This window comes from Zonotrichia albicollis, chromosome 1 (genome assembly GCF_047830755.1).
Source record: "Zonotrichia albicollis isolate bZonAlb1 chromosome 1, bZonAlb1.hap1, whole genome shotgun sequence".
NCBI classification, from domain to species: Eukaryota; Metazoa; Chordata; class Aves; order Passeriformes; family Passerellidae; genus Zonotrichia; species Zonotrichia albicollis.
Genome location: NC_133819.1, coordinates 29,759,810 through 29,780,354, shown reverse-complemented (window position 1 = coordinate 29,780,354; position 20,545 = coordinate 29,759,810). Strand labels below are relative to the sequence as shown.

The following is a 20,545-nucleotide window of genomic DNA, read 5'->3' as shown; positions in this document are numbered from 1 at the left end:
TCTATATTAGGCTTCAAATACAGAATATTTGATGCATATAATGGGTTCCAGATGCAATAAAATGTGTCATGTATTAGGCTTAAAATAAAGTATCAAATATTGTGCTTCTGTCAAGAAGAGTTCTTTCTTCATCTGTTTTAAATATACCACATAAGATTGCTGGATAAAAGAAATATAATAATCAGCCTGCACATCTTGGAAGTTACCACAATAAGAATTACCATGCTTTTTCTTGCTGTTGTATCACAGAATTGTGCATGGTTCTAGAAGTCTGAAGTGACAGATACCTCCTGACTGAACACTTAAGAGACAGCCAGTAGGGATTTTTTGCAATAATTTTCCCCTAAAGGTCTTATATTGTTTTTAGCTAGTAAGTTTTAAGGTCAGTATTCTGACCACCCATTTTAAGGGAATGGCTTGGAGGGGCAGCACAGCTGACATTTTTATGTCAAGAATCAGGAACAAAACAGCTGTCAGTGAGATGTGAGGCTGAGTACAATTCAGAATAAAGAAATACTAATAAATAGCAAGGACACTTATTGTTAGCAACATATGCAAATTTAGGTCTAGCAACAGACATCTAGCCCCAGGACAAAGCTCCTGTGATCCAGCCAAGCCAAGTAGCTCAGTAATTGATGGCTGTAAAGGCAAAATCTGGGATCCACAATAGCGTTTTGGCAGTTATATAATACAAGAGGCAAGAACAAACAACAACATCAACAAGAACAAAAAAATCAAACTGTATTTGTTCTATAAAAAGACTAAAGACAGCTTTCTACACCTCATTAAAATTTCCATTCTTTTTGTCTTTGAACAAACTACCCTCCTCACTCAAAATCACATTTATGTACTTCACTGCTTCCCTGAGCATGTAGGGGCTGTCCCACCCCCTGGGTATTTGCTTGCCAAGGCACCAACCCTGACCATCACCTTCTGCTTCAGCCCAAAGTTAGAGCAGATGTGGCAGGGAAGGGAAGAAGGCAAACTGAAATAAATGACACTAAAACCCCAAAGCATCTGATCAAATGAGACAGAGGAGACACATTTCACATATGCTGTTGAATAATAAACAGATGGAAGCAACCAGGGATACATTTGAACTTAATCAAAACTATTCCAAGACATTCAACAGCAACTGAATGTGAATTCTCCTTGAAAATTAGGAATTTAGTAAGAGTGTGTGACTGGAAATTACCTTGTCTCTCAGGAACTTTTCCAAAATAAAACCTCTTCTGCAGTTTACTGCAGCTGACAGTAATGCTGAGAAAATGCAGGAAAAGGGGGACTGAGCTGGGTCTAGGCTTTTTTCCATATATATAAATTGTACTTGGTGAACCTACAAGAGGGACCAAAAATTTCCACCATCTTCCTGAAATCACAACCTGCCACAAGGAACTTTTTCTCCAATGTTACAGAAACACTGGAGAGAAGAAAAAGGTTTTGAACATGTTACATTAACTACTTGCTGGTAGTCCTTAGTAGCAGCTCAAAGGCATTACAGTATTTCATTAATCTGGATTTTAGTTTAGCAAACCTGAAAATATTTCACATGGACTCATAAACCTGAAGTTTAATGTAAAAGTGCATGTGAAAAGATTACATTTATCTCAGAGTCCTGAGGTTCACACAACAATATCTGCAAAATTACTCAGGGTATGGCACATAGGACAAAGAAAATCAGGAGAGATTTCAGAAAAAGAAACAACAACCAAAAAACCTAAAGTAGAGCAACCCTGTCCTGAGCTCAAGCTCTGGGGCACTGTGGACATTCACAAGTATGAAGCTGTTGTATAGAAGTGCTGAATCCCATTGCTTCATGACAGGTGACATTTTGATACTGTGCAAGGAAGCACCTTCAGGTAGGAAGACAGCTCAGTTCAAAATAATAGGACTCAAGTTTGGTTTTTGTCTTTATTTTAATTTGAAGCCTGTAAGCTCAATGGTTTTGTGGCCAAATGGGAGAGTGGAATTTCTCCCTCCCTTCCCAAAACCCCCATCTGATAAAAGCAGCATGCACTCTCACTGTGTGCCTCAAAGATTAAAACATTCTCAAGTCTGGAAGATGAAAAATTTGCCCGTATTTAACTCCATGGCAATAAACCTCCTACCCTAACAGAGAAGAACAAAATGTCCTGAACTACAAAAAGGGCAACTGCAATGCTCCTTTAATTTCTAAGAAATGTTATGTGTAATACATTCATGCCTCCAGTGCTCATAAGGGATGGCATTTTCCACCTACACAAAGCTGCTCAATTCAACAATCATGCAGGACAGGGTATAGTTAATCACACCTCTAAGTTGCTTTGAAGCAGTGGGAAGGGAAAATGGAAGGAGGAGGAAGGGAAAATGGAAGGAGGATGAAGGGAGTGACTCATTTTGTATATATATGGTATTCCTCATTAAAGTTGATTATAGATATACTTTAATGGCTGAAGCTGAGCACTGCAGTTTGTGGGCGTGTGCACATCATTCTCACTGCAGTGCCAGGTGATGTCAGCCCCACAGAGCTGCTTTTCCTGCAGGTGCAGCCAACTGCCACTCAAACCACCCACGAGCAGAGCCTCCAGGGATGTCCCTCATCAAAGGGAGAAGCTGCAGAGCACAGACTGAACAGCCCAGTCTCTTTTCTTCAGGGTTAACTGGAAAGTTACTTGAAGTTCAGGTCTCAGCTTTGCACTCAATCACCCGGTTCAAATGAATTCCTGCTTTTAACTCAAACCACATAGCCACGGGCAGTAAGGGAAAAGCACACCCTGGCAGCTGCCAACACAGTCAATCAATCTGCAAAATTCAACTCTATTGCAGCTAACTCAGCTGGGAGAACACAGCCTTCACACAAGGCTTCTTTCAATGCAAGGAATGTCACCCACAGTACAGTTAAGGCCCTTCTGGTTTGTTTTGGGTTTTTCCCAGGAAAATTTTGCATCAAGTACCACAAAAAATACTTGAATAATTAAGATATTTAAAGATAATTGTAATCCATCACTGTATGAAGTGAAACTTGAAGATTCCTTTCTTCTAAGTGTTCCCTGCAGAATTTGAGAATCTCTGTCAGTCTGCATCATTTGGTTGCTGTATCTCTGTACTGCAAAAGAATATCTCTGAGGTCTAATTATGCCTCAAACCAGAGCCCTACTTCATATGCACTTGCAATCAGTTATTTCTTGTATTTTGTAAATGTTGTCTTGAATTCTAATGAAAAAGTACAGAGGCTTTGTGTTTGCCATTCAAAGGGTGAAATTCTGATCTTCATGAAAGGAACAATCATTAATTTCAACAGTGTCAAGATTTCACATTTGAAATTTCAAGGATATACACAAACTAAAGGAAAGGGACCAACAGGTGAATATGATATATAGCATGTATTCCAATAACAACAGTGCTTATTTTACCAACAGTGAAGGGACACACTGCAACACAGCAGGAACTAGCAAACAACACACATCTTGCAATGCAAGCAAGGAAGACAGCTAACTTACTGAGCGCCGCTCAGAATTCAGCAATTCTTATTCTGCAGCTGGATTTTAGATCTTGGTCAAAATGCAGCTGGTTTGATAAACAATTGTACTGGCTTAAAGTGAAAAGCAGAGAAGCAACATCATAGCTGGGGATCAGTACAGAACTGCACAGGTTATTTTTCTCTATACTGTCTCAGGAACACAAGGGTAGAGTAATAATACAAATAATGTTAACAAGCTTAAACCAACGACAGAACTGTTTTTGCAAATTATACCTACAAGCCAGTAAGAAGCTGCTGCTACTTAAAGGAAAATAGGGCTTGGGTTTACATTGGGGAAAAAATGGATGCTCTGTCTTGTTTAGAGACAGAATAAGAAATTTAAAAAAATCAACACCACAGACTTTCAAGATCTTCTAGGTGCTAATGAGCCCCAGCTGTCAACATGTTTAGGTATTATCAGGTAATTGACAGGAAAGCAATCCAAGGGCTATTTCATGATGGAAATATGGAAAGCATTGAGATGCAAGATGTTGGACATCCTGATGAGAGTAGTCATAGCACTAAATTAGTCAAAGCGTGACTGGCATTAGGTGCCTATCATCACTGCTGACTATTTTTATGCCCAGGAAGCACTCCCACCTCATAATGAGTAACAAGCAACAAACTGAATGTGGATTCATGCTGGTACAAAGCTGCATTTTTATCTGCCCATTCAGATATTCAGATACCTTTATTTGTCACTAGATGAAGTTCATTAGGGACCCTGAAACCTCTCCAGACCTTGTGCATGTTACACTTAAGAACAACAGGAAGGGGAAGAGGGGTGTCTGCTGCTCCCTCACCACTGGCACAGCCAGCGCCACCTTTAGAGGCTTTTTTCCTCGACTACTAGGAAACAGAAGATACATTGTAACTGGGAAGTTATCTAAATAAAGCACCTGTCTACAGAAAGACTCGATGGCTTGTTTTTAGTGGATAGATACGAACTGGGCACAAGGAGAATGTGAAATCTACCAGCACTGAAACAAAGAAGAGGCAGACAGCATAGCACTGCACAAACCACACCATGAGCCACTAAAGCTCGACAGGAATTGAAGGCCCAGAATCTTCCCTGGTTGACAAAGTAGCATGTGCTCACCTAATGGACACTGTTAACTGCAAAGCTGCCAAAACCATTTGGAACTGATGCTCCCTGCATCCAGCACCCAGCAGGGCCCTATGGCAGCGGCTGTAGGGTCAGGCAAACAGTTGCCAGCAGGCAGCAGGTTTGTCCAACAGGGCAGATCCAGCTTCAGCCTAAACAGGGCCAGGGAGGGCTGGCAGCTGTGCTTCCACATGACTGCATCAGATGGCAGAGGCAGCAGGTGCTTCCACATGCCTGCCCTAGGTATTCCAGGCAGGAGTACAGGCACAGCACATATTGGACAGACCACATGGTAGCTCCAAACACTCCTCGAGACCTCATGTGAATACTAAACAGTATGGAGGCACCTGTATGCTGAGGCTGAAGTCTTCTCAGCCCTCCAAACAAGCCTGCCCAAGTAATCTCCTGAGTCAGGACAAGAACACATGGGGTGAGCAGAGTACATGGGAACTAGACTCTTCAAGCATATGAAGTTTAATACTCAATTCAGTGATTTATTTTCTTTTTGATTTTAGAATGCTTTGGAATTTCAGGACTGCTCTTGCAGGCTAACACAGTAATGAATCTACAAAAATTCTGAAAGCAATCCTACACAAGACTATTTCTGGCTTGACCATCAGTTATGCTCTGAGTGCACAGCAATTACGCCTCTCATTCACCATGTCCGAAGCAAATGTTCTTTTCCAAGGAAAAATGAATCCAGTGACTGCTGCAGCTTGCAGGTTCAAGTTGTTCTACGTCATTAATAGTATTTACAAATTGTAGGATTTGAGGGCAGAAGGACAAGGTGCAATGCTTTTTCATTTATCATGGAGGCCACACTATATTGAAAGAAGGACAGAAATAAATCCACATGACTCACTTCCTTCTGCCTTCTGAAACCATGAAATTATTGTAACAACTGGAAATCATTTGCCTTGAACATGTACCTGGACTCAACAGGGTGAACAAAGATCAACCTTAGGTTTCTACTCCTGCTGATTTTTCTCCTCCAACTATTTATAGCAAGAACAAACTGTTTGGCACCCACCCATCACACGCAGTGCAAGACCATTAGTCTCTATGACAACCTGATCAGAATAAACTTGTGAAGAAGTCAATTTCACAATAAAAATGAAATCCATCAAAACTATAGCACCTGCAAAAAATTGGCAGAAAAAGAATAAAAAAAGCTCCTTCTGGTAGGGAGCGAGTAAAAAAAACCTCCAACTCCAAACTCCTGAAAAATCTTCCTGCTAGGAGGGGTTTGCACTCTCAAGGTTTCTTAAAACCAAGCTCTGATCTACTGTTGAAATCTGCCAGAAATTTACAGAAATGTCTTCCTAGAGCTGATTTTATACAAGGACTAAGCTGCACTTGAAAAGACTGGACAGTGCTTGATCCTGCTCACACTTCTTGAATGGGATGAAAGCAACAGAGGGAGACAAGGGCTTGTTTTGGCTTTTCCTGCTGCCACACACTCCTTTGAACTCTCAAAGCATTCCAGAGTTCAACACCAACACAGCTTTCTCATATGCACTGCTTGGTTCAACATCATAAGAGAGTGGTTGACACTGAGAATCCAAGCACAGAGTACAACAGTGGATTCCACACTTTTACCTTTATAGAAGAGTACCACTATCTTCTGAAAGGCTTTCATGAAGTGGATGTTGTCATAACAGTACTCCTGCACCTTCTGGAGTAGGATCAACTCTGACTGGCCTTGAGTGCTGAACACAGCAAGTAGGGGGGCATATTGCTGAAAAGAAGAGAGGGTAAAAAATAAAATGCATGTCAGTATACTTAAAAATAGATAAACTTTTTTAGAATAAACATCACGAATTTCATCTCTGAAAATGTTTCACTGAAACCTCAGATTTACTTGCACACTGCATTTTCTACAACACATACAATGCATATACACAAATATCCATGGTTTTCTGTAGCATGTCCTGCATGCTTAAAGTTAAAATTCAGTACCACTTAGTTACTGAATTCTGTAAAATCAATTTATAAAGCCCACAATCTGGCATTACTTCTGTCATACATTTCACAATGCAGCATTCTGTTCATTCAGGAGTGATGCTTTACAGATGTTCATAACATAAGACATCCCAGGATGAAATACATGAAAAAAAGTCTCTAGTTTCACAGGGGTTTTAGAAGTCCCAGGAAACTGAAATAAAGTAAATTATTCCAAGTTAACTGTGATCAACTGTCTTTATTTTTTCTCATTACCACAATCAAGAATATCATGACAGCCTTTGGTAAACAGCAACATTTTCCAAGCACAGTATTAACTGCTGATGTTACTCTGACAAGACAGTAGCGGTACATTTCATAGTCTTTTTTTGGTGTTTGTTAATATCATAAAAATAAAGCAAAAATTTACTTGTTATGCAATTTTTTCCTCTTATTTCAGATCTTAAAACCAAAAATTACACTGAAGGACCCTGTCTTTCCTTAAAAGTTAGTGCTTATATCCATATCTTTCCAATTTCCGGTCATCTTAGCCTCTGATGAGTTCAGCTAAGACCACAGTCTTAAAATTAAGATAATATTAAGAGCATTTTTCAGAGATGAAATTTAATTACCTTTGATCTTCAGAGACCTCAGCCAAATATACATTGCCTATTACTATTTCATCTGCTCTTGTACTAATCACCCTTTCTTCCAAGTTTTCAGTAACCCCCAGTTTGGCATTCTCCAGCTGGACTTGCAATGGCCTGAGGTCACAGAGTTGTGGTCTAGGTGACCAGGGCTGCTGCTGGTATTAGGTGACAAACCACCCATCACCCACAGCACTGATGGGCATATTTAAAAGTACACTTCAGCACCTCTCCACAAAGGGCTAATCCTGAGGGTTTTCTCCAAAATGGTCCATGGAAATAATTAGTAAAACACATGAAAATCAACTGAAATTTGAAAGGTTGTTCCAAAATGGGTTTTGCAATAATTATCAGCTGTTTAAGAGAGAATGAAATCACAACAGCCACTAGCAGCTCAGCAGGCTGATTGTATTTATTATTCTTGGAAGGAACTGCCTTAAAATGGCTAGATATAGCTAACACCAGAGGCCAGGTTTTTCCACTCCTGGCAGGTACAGCCACATCTTTAGAAACAATGTCAGTGCTTTGGTTAGAGCACTGAAAAATTTGCTCAGGCTGTGAGTAGCTCTTTTTCCCCTTTTAGCCCTTGTAGCATTGAGCTAATCCTACAATTTAGGCAAATGGCAGGAAGGCAGGGCAAAATACAGTGCATTTGGGTTTATTTAATACCCTCAGCAGAACTCACTCCCATCTACATGTTTGCAAAGTGCTGCCATCTGTAAACATGAATAAAAATGCTAGATTTTCAGTTTGGAAGTAAATTGTCTCATTTTGCCACATCTGACTTTAGCCCCTCCACATTCATCCCTCACTTCTCAACTGGTACAGGCTCACAGTTAGGAGTTTTACAGACGTCTAAATGACTAAGGAACCTTCTTATTGCTGGCTGAGCAAGTGGCAATATTATCCATTTGTGTCATGTTAAGGAGCAGGGGCTCAGCACCCACTCTGCTGTGAAGTTCACCAGAACCTTGCCTGCAGTGAGAATTGTCTGGAAGATTCTCCTCACCCATGGAGAACATCTCTTCTCTGCACTGGAGGAGGCCGAGGCACTAAGCCCCGGTGTCACAGTGAGGTTACTGGGACAATGAGGAGCTTATTCTGTGACATCCAGGGTTGAACAGCTTTCCTGTCTCCTCCTGAGGTCAGCTCCTGCTGGTCCTGCCATTTGGATGGCACACATGGCTTTAGCTGCATTGTCCAAGGATGCTGGTCCATGGCTGCCCACCTCAACCCTGCTGCTAGGTAGCCACCCATCCAGCAAGGCTTTCAAACACATGTGAACTAAGTCAATACTCTGTGTTCTGACCCACCTCATCTTTCCACCAGGGGTGCCTTGTGTACAACTGATTGAAAGAATCTGGTGAGTTAGAGACTGGTTAGAGACAGATGTGAAAGCTCTGGCAAGGTGGTTTGTGAAAGTCACCTGTCATACAAGAATGGAGCCATACAAGAATAAACCCCACCATCTGACACATTACACATCAAGTATGTATTCATACACATCCCAATCACAGCACCAGGTCAAAGCAACTCCCTGTTTCCTGGGACATGGACACACAGGGCACAGGGCACAGAACTGAGCTCTGTACCATCCTAACACTGCTATTCCACTTTCTGGAGTTGGCTCTGAGGTAGCTGAGAGCCCTAAGAGAAGGATCCAAGATTTGTCTCCACCTATCCTAAGAGGAAGGATGTGAAAAATGCTGTTTCATTTTCAAAGACTGAACTGTAAAGAAGCAGCTATCAAAGTCTGTATTTCTGTTTCTCTTGCTTCTATCAAAATCTTACTTCTGAGTCCAAACAGTAAATAACCCAAACAAATTTTCCTCAGTTTTTAGAAAGTGGATGCACCTAGAAAGATTCCTATCTTATGCAGGCAAGATGCCTTGCCTAATTCATTGGGGTGATGCATAGGACTAAACATCCAGTCAGCAAGATTTGTACAAAGCCGGCTATGTTTCTCTTTTCCCAGAGTTCAAATATTCCAGAAAGTGTTTGTTAATTTGCCCTGCAGTACTAGACAATAAATCTCAATGGAAACTTTGTTACAACTCAAAGAGAGATAATCAAATTTTACATCAAAGGAACAAGAAAAACAATGTCTCTCCTCCTTCTGGAAACTATCTTGTCTTTCTCCTGCTATTTGAGCAGATATTACTTGAGAAAACTTGAAGGCATTCATTCTTACCATCAAAGACTACACAGTATCCCAAGAGACTGCATTTCTAGGATTACTGATTGGGAAACCAAATTCAGACAAAAGGACAGCAGCAGTAGGAGCTAAACCAACATGGGAACACCCAAGTACGGAGACATCCAATATGAAGAAAGATCTATTTTACCATAAAGAATAAATCCCAGATTGCTTCTGTTCCAAGGCAAACCTTTGAAGCCCTGGCTATGAGGGAGCATTCTCCTGGTCACAGATTACCTGCTTCAAAGACTAAATCTGCTGAAAAGCTTCTGCTCTCACATCCAGTGTTTTGCACTGCACAATTACTTCAGACTTAGATGAGGAATACCAATGACGGCAGTGATCGATGCTTCTGCATTGGTTTGGTGTTTCTTTTCTATCCCAAGGTCCTTAGAGTTTTTGCACCAACATGGAGTGGTGGTTCTGCAATATTGCAGCCTGTCTTTCTATGTATACAGTTCCCTCATCCTCAAGGACAGTAGCTGGATCAGAGATAACCACACTGTATGTACACACAGTCCAAGCCAGCTCACTTGACACGTCACTGAGCATCCAGCTACCACAGCCAACATTGGCAACAACCAATTCACAGATTCTGGCCTTGGCATTCCTGCCTGGATCTATCCAGCGCTCTGCACAGCCAGCACAGGTGCTGCCTCACCATGCTCCCAAAATGTCTTTGCTCCTGGCAAAGACATTGCAAAGGCAGTTCCTGCAGGTTTACTAGTCAGGTCTGAGCAGGCTGAGTCCCAGCAGTCACTTAGCCCTGCCCCAGTGCAAGGAGCCTCTCAGGGCCCTGGCACCCTGGGAAAGTACAAGGAAGAGAGGCTCAGGCTGCGACCACCTTGGCTTGCCCTGGCACTGTGGGACTCAGGGCACTCAATGATCTGAACCACCTCAGCCCTCAGCATGCATTTGACAGAAGTCAGACTATACACAATGCTTGGTATGCTCAGCATCAGCCTTCAAAAATCTAAATCTCCTGGATTTAAACAGGTAAAAAACTTTGATAGCCCAAGAATGTGCTCTGTAAATTCTTCCCCTCTTCACCCATGCACGCACCTTTAGATGTTTGAGGGCCTGCTCTGCCACCAGCTCTTCTTTCTTGTTCCATTCCACAGCATTCATGACACAGGTCCAAAGGAGACCAATCACTGCTGGCTCTGGCAGCTCATTTCTTTTCATTTCCTCTTTTACATAGAGCACTACCTGGGGAAGGAAATAAGGGACATTTCCAATTAACCAGAAATTATGCTGACTTTCCAAACACTTGTACTCTTTTTCAACATCATGGTGTAGAAGCATTAAGAAACAAAATTAGAACAAGATTTTGACCCTTCCCTCCAACCTAACAGTTAATGCAGTTAAAGGAAATACATTCTCAAGGATAAGTGAAGGAAAACCACCCCCATCCCACAGACAACCACATTTGGAAATATAGAGGATATTTGGTTGCTTTAGCCTTGAGCACAGAGTGAACGGATGAATAAATTAAAATAGTTTAAAGAAAAACAGAGGAAATCTGTTCCTCTCTACCTAATGTTGATTTATGTCCTTGATTATTATTATATAAACAGAAAGTTTTTACCTCCTTAATTGGGCATTCCTGAGAGAGACGTTCTTGCAGTTCTTTTTGAAGTTCTTTACGAGTCCCCAGTGACTGCTGAACTCTAAGGAAATCTGAGAGCTCTTTCAGACCTGCTTCAGTAAAATACTTGGCAAAATGGTCCACATTTTGCCTGTTGGCTGGAAATAGTTCCTAAAAAGACAGGAATGCTGTCTGTTAAATAACCATCTATGACTCTTGACAGAATGGAAAGAACATATTTTTAAGAATGAACAGTGGGAATAACCTGTTACGTCACTTAAAACACTGCTTGTATGCACACTTGAAAAGTCAACACTTCATTCATATTGCAGTGTTTCACTGTAGTGGAGGGAAAACATGATGTCCAGTTACACAAAGAAGCTAACACCCACTCCATGTGAAGTGCATGTACTTATGAACAGCCACAAGCCAAACATGTTGCTCAAAGCAGTCCTAAGAGGAACCATACTTTTTCCAGATTCCAAGAGTCTTGTAGGGAAAGTACAAAGGAATAGATGGCAAAGCACATTTATCATTCTCTCCCAGTGCATCCACACATTTATCTCTTAAGAAAAATACATAGTGAATAATACATAAGTGGCCCAGGCACCCTGACCTACCATTAATGCATCATTTAACAAAAATCACAAAATCCACTATGCACTGTTAACATTAACTCCTGTAAGCATTTCTAATTAAAAAGCACTGTCAATTTATTAAAGCCCAGCTACTTAGAAAAGTTAAAATTATTCTTAAAAATCACTACAGCAAATGCACCATCATGGGAAGCATTTAATGGCATTTGCTCACCATCCATTCTCAGTGTCTTAACAATGATCTGTGGGATGGATAACACTTTTTTTAACAAAGAAGCTGGAGACTTTCCATCTATTTACTTACTGACTAATTAAATTAAGAAACTTTCATGAAGGCATCTGTGCTAGACAACATCATCTGATACTTTCCAGTTGTTTAATTGAGCAGAGTAATGAGAGCCAACAACTGAAAGTTTGTCAGTCAAGCCTGAAATAGAAATAAGATGCAGTTTTCTTCCCTGCCCTCTCCACACAAAAACCAGTGTAATTAGCCCCTTTCCCAGGTAAAGGCAAATTATTTAAGACTTGGACACTTAAAATCAAGTACAAATTGAAGAGATGGAGGGGCATGGGAGGCTCCTTACTTAGGATACTTGCTTAATTACATATTACTGAGGTAGAAACAGGAAATACTGCTGAGTCTCCAGGCACTGCTACACAAGATGTGTATTTGCTGCATTATCACAGCAGCAATCTTTCTGAAGGATTAAAAAAACCCCAAATGATCTTCAGAAAGACACTGGGAGAAAAAGGCACATGAAATTGCTACATATTCATCTATTCACTGAATACCTTGCTACAAACCCAGAACACAGGTTTTGAGTCCTAAGGCTGAAAGCCATCTTCACTGTACCTGCCAGGTCTGTTGCCACCACTGCAGGACCATTTATCCTCCCTAGATGGCTACTGCTGCAGAAAATTAGTTTACTATTCATTTACTATACCATTTAAACACTGCTGCTTCAGAAAGCTACATTCAAATCTAACTCCTTATACTTTAGATACCATTTGCAAAAGGAAAACATATTTAAAGAAATAGAGCTTCTCATGCCCATATGCTGGTATGTTTTGTTAGCAGTAGTTAGGAAAAAACCACCATTTATTTAATTCCCAAGCCCCATATATACAGTCTCTCAGAAGGCATCTGACTACAGGAAAAACAGAGACAGAATGTAAAACCATGTGATACTTAATATTCCTGAACCTGTATCAGTGTTACAGCCATAACAATATTGCTGTGTTTCAAAACATTTTAGAAATGCTAACAGAGTCTGAGGGGGAGTTAACATGCTTACAGCAAACTACCATCTGCATTTCATTTCCTTCTTTCTCTCTGGAAGAGATAAAGATTATTGAAAATATATTGTACTTACTAGCAATCTCTTATCGAGGTTGGCTTTTCTTAAAGCAGAGGTAACAGAATTGGCATCTTTCTCTGCCATCCATGCTTTAAAAAGCTTTACAGCGAAAGAGGCTGCAATCCCTATCAGAGAAAAGCACAAAACCTGTTTCAGCAATTTTCAACATAAATTAGAGCCAACTACAAGAAGTACAAGGTTACAAAAAAGTTACAAGAGTGTGGAATGAAAATACATTTTTGACAACAGAAACATATAGAGCTGAAATGCCTATTTTCTTCTTTAATGCAAAATTAGTTTTCTGAATTATGCTAGATGGTTTGAAAATCTTTCCATTTGGTATTGTCCGTCTCCATTCAGTTGTTCAAAGATTTTTCTTGCAAGTATGTTTCCTACATTCCCAATTCACAGACTAACTACAATGCAAGAGGGAAAATTATGCATTAAATGGACAGGAAACAAAGGCATAAAGCAATAAAGAATAATCAAGAACAAGAACTAAAAAAACACATATTCAGATTTTTTCTTAGCAAATCCTGGGATAGGGTTAAATAACTTTGCAACTTCAAGGTGACTGATTGTACAATGTTCTCCTAGGAGGCATTTAGTAGCCAGTTTTACCAGGCACAAACACTAGTTCAAGTGAAAAAAATTCCTTCCTCGAGGCAAAAGTTAGTATTTTGTGTATTAAATCAAACTAACTCTACCTCCACTAGCTGTGGATTTCCCAGGGGAGTTAATAAACCATTAAGCCCACATGTCCCATTTCCTAGAGCAGCAGCACCACCACAACTGCTCCAGGTTCTCCACTGCAAGGGCAGGGAGCTGAAGGAAGCTGAAAGGTCTGGGAGATGGAGCTCATCCTTGGGGAATGCTGCCTGTAGGTCAGTTGTGATTCTCCATCCTACACTCACACCAACACCAGGGCTACTGAAGGCAGTGATAATGGTAATGCATAGCCAATAGCACTATTCTAGGCTACAGCTGCCCATTGTGGTTTTCTGTCTCACCTCCAGATAGTCCAGAAGCTCTTAGAGCTACATGGGAGTTACTGGTGAGAAGGAGTTTCATCACTCTTAGCCACCTTATAGAAAGATACTCATTATTTTTATTTCTAGGATACTTTGACTAAATGAATCACCAAACAAGAACAGAAGAGACTATTCCCAGACCACTGTAAAGTTCACTGACAGTCTTTACACATCTTGACTGTTGTGGCAGTTTTGGCAAGCTTATTTCAGGAGCTTAGTGGTGAGACATGATCCTTAGAGAAATATTGTACAGAACCAGGGATGCAGCATGCCAGGCCAAGAGAGCCTCAAAATACTTCCTGGGCTTGGTTTACATGATGGACATGATGCAGCAATCCTAAGTGCTGCAAGCTGACTAACCAAGACTAACAAAGCCTGGTCAACCAGTAGGTGACCTAGGCACCTACTGCAAACACCCTTCAGCCTATCCATGAGCTTATGTGCCCAGTACCAAACTTGAATGGAATAGTCTTTGTCACCAAGCATTGTCCCAATACACATATTCTACATATTTTTGCTAGTTTTAGCTTCAAACAAAACAAGCTTTATGCCAGTATCAGTGTTAGAGGGTGTGCTGTTTTCAGTTGGGGTAGAGGTAATTTTTTTCACAGCGGCTGTATGAGGCTTTATTTTGGATTTATGCTGAACACTGGATTGATAATACAGATACATTTTTGTTATTCCTGAGCAGGGCTTACAAGGAGCCAAGACCTTTTCTGCTTTTCCATCTGCCATGCTGGCTAAGAAGCTGGGAGGAGACACAGCTGGGACAGATGACCCCAACTGACAACAGGGATATTCCAGACCATGTGACATTATGCTCAGTATATGAAGTAGGGAAAAGAAGCAAAAAAGGAGGAACATTTTACCCATTACATGTGATGGTGCCCTGCTCTCCTGGCTAAACACCTGTCCATGGGAGGCAGTGAACTAATTCCTTGTTTTGCTTTCCCCATTAAAATTTATCTCAGCCCATGAGTTCTCCAGATTTTACCCCTCCCATTCTCTCCTTGATCCTGCTGGTGTGGGAGTAAGCAAGCAGCTGTGTGGGGCTTGACTGCTGGCTGGGATTACACCAAAACAGGGGGAGGCTGTTCTAGGGCTTCACTACCCACATATTTTCAAGCTTACTTCTCATTTACATTCCAAATTTATCACTGACCTGTTCCTATACTCTGTGCACGTGCTGCCACTCTTTTCCTTTAAATAGCTCTTATCTTTATGTTTGCTTCATTCTTTTCCCCCTTATTTGCAGAAAGTAATTTCAGTCATTTATTTTATTGACTAACCCCATTAGCTGCTCTTTGCATTTGCATTACTTTGCCAGCACAGGGGACAAGAAAGGTACACTTAACCTTGGCAAGATTCCACCACCACCACCTAGACCTTTCTCTGTCTCTACTACAAGTATGGCAGCAATCCACAAAAGTATATTTTGTTTTCCATCTATATATAACAGTAAAAGTAGTGATAACACTGAAATAAGGTAATCTAAAAATAAATTAGCTATCTGCACTCAAACTTGACAGACCTCTCACTTTCAGCCATTTCTTAGACAATGTTACAAGTCCCATGATGATCAACAAGTCCTTCAGCTCACCTGTTTCCTTGTGTATTTTAACCTCACCTGCCTGCAGCATTGGTTTTTTTTTTTTGTAAATCAAAGAAATATTTGAGTTTATTCATGTATGATCTACTTGTTTTGCCTTGCTTTGATCCCCGTTTTTAAACTAACTTTGCATCTTCAATTATTCTTGCATAAAATATCTACCCCAGGATACTGACTGAACAATCTTTCCTCAAATGCTGTCATGGATGCATTTTTAGTATATACAAACCAAGAACTAAAAGTATATGTAAGCTCTGACAAAACTTTAGGGCTCCTAGAAACTTAAGTTCCTAATGCAAATAAGAACTGTATTCTTAAAATACTAAATTTAAAATGCTAAATTTCCATGATTTTTAAAAATTTGGGTTTTTCAATGCCTCTTGTCTTCCCATAACTAGGAAGAATTTCATTTAAATGCATTGCAGACAACTGTCCTAAACACATGGATTAGTGCTTTTGTTTGAGATTTTTCCTAGTTTAATTCTGATTTCAAAAGCCATGAGTGATGACAAAGCAAAGTTGCAGCTGTGGCTTTTCTTTCTGCAGCATTTAGAAAACAAATGTAATGGTTAGCATGCTGCAAATGAGAACATGAAGTTAGAATAATTTTTTAAATGAAAATTAGAACACATTTTAGCTTATACATAACTCTTTAACAAAACAAAAAAAAGGTCATGAAAACTGTTCAACACAACCAGTACATTTGCAATTGTGCCAGGTAGTCAGAACTGTGAGAGAAAGAAATTGTTGAGCCAGCAGTTTAAAATCAGATCTCCAAGGTATGTCCTATAAATATATAACAAAATCCTTAAATAAAGTAATCTCTAAAAGGCTTTGTACCCTAAGACTGAGAGAACTCACTCATCATGTAATAAACAAAAATTTATAAGAAAGTTTATCAATCACTGATCACTACTAGTATGAAGGTAAAATGAGGGATTGATTTTTATTCTGCAATATCCCATTGGCCCACATGGGATCTGTCTCATTTCTCACTCACAAGATATTAGCAACACTTGAAGAAATGCCAGATCTATCTCAGGAACAGATATTGTACTTCACAACTTTATAGTACCACAATAACACATAAATTCTACAACTTTGCATACACAAGTATGACTTCCAAAAAACCATAAATCCTCTGGGGTTTGTTTTTGTTTTGTGGCTTTTTTCTGTCTGATTGGCCTCTTACAAGATTTCAAAAAGTATGCTGGCCACTGCTGTCTGTATGTGCTTCTGCTTTAAAATTCTGATTCTGTTGTACATTCACAAGTTTCCAACTTCCATTTTATTGCAGCATACATAATATATTGCAATAAAATACATCTCCTATAAGAAAGCTAAGATAAGAAAAGATATGGAACATTACCTTCTTTGACTATATTGTCAGTGAAGAGGCTTGTTAAAATTGTAGCAGGAAGAGTCCCATTGGCTAACAGGATGCCAGAAAGCATTGCCAGTTTTGTCTGCTCTGTCTCAGTAAAGGCTTTAAGAAACAACAGGAGCTGGGGGCCAGACAAGAAAAAAAAAGTATTTATTTGAGGCACAGGTAGACAACAGGCAGTAATTAACAGCTTTATTTCTTGAGAGGTCTTAATACAAATCACAGCAATCACATCAAAATCTACCCAGAAGCATGACAGTGTAACTTCACTGATCTCTTGTAGTTTCACTTTCTCTAAGAACACAAGACAGTACCTGAAGGGAGCCTACAAAAAAGATGTAGAGGGACTATTTACAAGAGCAGGTACTCACAGGAGAAGGGGGGATGGCTTCAAACAGAAAGAAAGCTGGTTTAGATTAGATATTAGAAAGAAATCTTTACAGTGAGGGTGGCAAGGCTTTGGGATAGGTTGCCAGAGAAGATGTAGATGCCCCATCCCTGGCAGTGTTCAAGCCCAGGTTGGACAGAGCTCTGAGCAATCTGGTCTAGTAAAACATGACCCTGCCCATAGCAGTTTGGCCCATCTAGTTTGGAGCTAGACGGTCTTTAAGGTCCAAAGCCATTCCATGATTCTTTAAGGTCCAGCCTAAACCCTTCTATGATTCTGTGAAGGATACAGCCTTAGATATAAAACGCCTATCTTCTCCATATAGATGTGTGCGTGTGTAAAGACAAAAGTACCTGCCACAGGTTTGAGACACACAGCAATTACAGGATCACAGACAGGAGCCTGCCTATTCCCATTTTCAGACTTCCAGCTAAGCCATGCAGAGTTACAATTTGTTTTCTAGACTTCAAAAACTATTGCTCATGGAAACAATGAAAGGATGGGAAAATTTCCTGGTTTTATTTTAGGGAACACAGCACAATTACAACAGACTTTTTTACTGGCTAAAATAAGAAATATATTTCAGGTTCACACACTATTGATAAAGCTGACAAAGGACAGACAGGAACACAGACTGATTTAAGACCTTGCCATTCCCAGTACTAATTACAAGAGAAAACAAATAGCTTGAGAAAAAATTACAAATATCATAATCTTGGAAGATCTGAGCTATATATACACCTTTTTATTCTGAAACTGACAATTAAGTCTATTTTTAAAATCTTAATTTCATATGTCAAAATTACTGCCTTGAAGACTACATTGATGAAGTACATTATGCTCTTTTTCCTTTATCGCAGAAAAAAAAGCCATGCAGAATGAGATTTTGTCAATGGCATTACTGTTAACAAAAATGTTTTCTTAATGTGGTGTTAGTTACCACAATATGGATGATGGGAAAAAAAGAGCTGAGACAATAAAGGACAGCTTCATTCAATGCAAAAAGCTGCTGATTCCATCAGATGCTAGCTTACAAATGTACCATTGCCACAGAGGAAGGGGAAAAAAAAGTACTGCAGATACAATTTTCTGCAGTTAAAAAGAATACTCATTTTTTTCTTCACAAGGAAGAACAAATGGCACCCCTCTAAAAGGATGTCCTGACCTTCTGCTGTCAGGACACCCTTTTTTCTTTTCTACATCACCAACAAATGCTATTAAAGCAAAACAGGTTGTTTTGACAGAAAATTCTCACCACGTTTCCACATTAGGGTATTTCTTAATTATCAGATTCTACCCATACAAAGGGACAGAATATGACACATGTCCCTGAACTTGTTTATCACCATGGATCGTGAGAGATCTTCTCTGAGATATCCAAACAGTTTATCAACAAATGTAAAACTTTCTGAATGCAGTGATGTTTTAAAAATTCAGGTAACTTAACGAAGTTATTAAATCTCATGCAGTGTTTTATGAATAGCTCTGCTCTGCATCAGTGAACAGAACTGAAAAAAACCCTCATTCATACAGTACTTACATAATAACATCAGCTTTAAATTACAGCTTACACAGGACTGAATGACTCAGCCACAGACAAATCACTGGGAATTTTTATTTTTTTTTCAGTGGGCTTCAGCCAAATAAATGACTGCAACACACACTTTTAGCTTAAAAGAACAATTATGAAACTACCAAATCTCAAGGTGTAATTTTATTTCAGCAAACTGTGGCTCAATCACAAAATGCATGAAATTTGGGATGCAGAAGAATGGAGTTACTGTTTCTAAATATACGCCTGAGAAACAAATGGTGTGCTGTATTTCCAAATGCAGCAACTAACTGGTGTGTATAATGGTGTAGGCAAAGGAACTCCAGGGCCACATTTAATGGAAAACAGAACGTTCTTACAGAATTTCAATATAATCCTAGTGTAAACTGGAAGCCTGTGGATTTAAAGCTCTCTTTATACAAGCTTTATCAATAATAATGTACTAAAATGAGATCTGCACAAGAAAAAAAAAAATCAGAATTAGATCTCTTTCCTGGAAGTACTGAGACTGTTAATAAAGAGGAAACAGCTTCAGATTTCTCGGTAGCCCACTTAAATATTTTTTCTTTTGCTTCTAAATAACCAATAGATGAGGATTTTGATTAGAAAGTGGTCACACTGACCCCTTTAATGTAACAGACCAGGTTTGGTATACTTCTGAGCTCCAACCTCCATCCTTTTATCAGTAATGTGTAGATCATGAACAATTATATATATCCATTCATGTAAAATTCTGTTTTAAACAGAACCTTTATCTTCTAACATCCCTCGCTACTTAAAGTATTGTTGGTGCTACTTGCCTAATTTTTGTTTTACTAATATTTTTCAAAAGTAGCTCAAACCTAGACTTGTCCTTTTCTGCTTCTTAAGGATACTATTCTATACTTTCTAGCAGTTGTGGAACAGTTTAGGGGGAGACTGGGTGATAGGAAAACCCAAATCTTTCATAAACTCATTTTAAAAACCATGAAACAGAACCTAAATTTCAATTCTAAGTTGTTACTTCAAATTTTTATTGCTGATTAATTTTAAGCACTCTTCTTTTAGCATCACAATTACAAACCTCAGCAGGGAAGTCACAAAATGTCCAAGACACTTCAGAATAGTTCCCAACCACCCACAGAACACTCTCCAAGCTAATGCTTCCCTGCTGTTAGCCAAGCACAGACATTACTGCCTTCCTTAGATACAAACTCATTCCAGGCATAAAAAGGGCAGCTCTGGCTCATTATTTTGTATTTCTGTGATATCTGCAAGAACTCCCAACGATATAAACAGAAATTTAGAACACCTAATAAGCACAAGAACAGGCCTCATGTGATGTTCCATGTTGTTTTTGTCATTAAAGAAAAAGTCTTTTAAGCACAATTTCTGGGCATAGAAGATGTGCCCAAGTAAACACATTCATGCAACATTAAAAAGCACACAAGAAAAACAAGTGCTTCTGATCACCCCTCGTGATCCAGAAACCTTAAATGGTGAAAATTAAGGAACTCTACCCAACAGGGATCATGGTGTCTTTTTATGTCTTCATTATCTGGTCTGCTGCTGACAGTTTGTCACGTCTGCAGACAGCACTGAACTGTCAGCAATGGAGAAGGCAGCTAATACAGCAACAGACACCTGCTGACTGAGTCTTGCCTTTCATCT

General features: G+C 39.6%; 1 protein-coding gene across 1 annotated transcript in view; it reads right to left on the bottom strand.

Annotated features, from left to right (window-relative positions):
• BZW2 (basic leucine zipper and W2 domains 2) overlaps positions 1-20,545 on the bottom strand; it is a 55,910-nt gene that overhangs the window by 2,329 nt on the left and 33,036 nt on the right. Inside the window, exons 6-10 of the mRNA XM_005480841.3 lie at positions 16,941-17,076; positions 12,947-13,056; positions 10,978-11,148; positions 10,452-10,598; positions 6,204-6,342 (exon numbers count right to left, since the gene is read on the bottom strand). Of these exons, the coding sequence (XP_005480898.1) occupies positions 6,204-6,342; positions 10,452-10,598; positions 10,978-11,148; positions 12,947-13,056; positions 16,941-17,076 (703 nt within the window). The remainder of the gene's footprint in view (positions 1-6,203; positions 6,343-10,451; positions 10,599-10,977; positions 11,149-12,946; positions 13,057-16,940; positions 17,077-20,545) is intronic.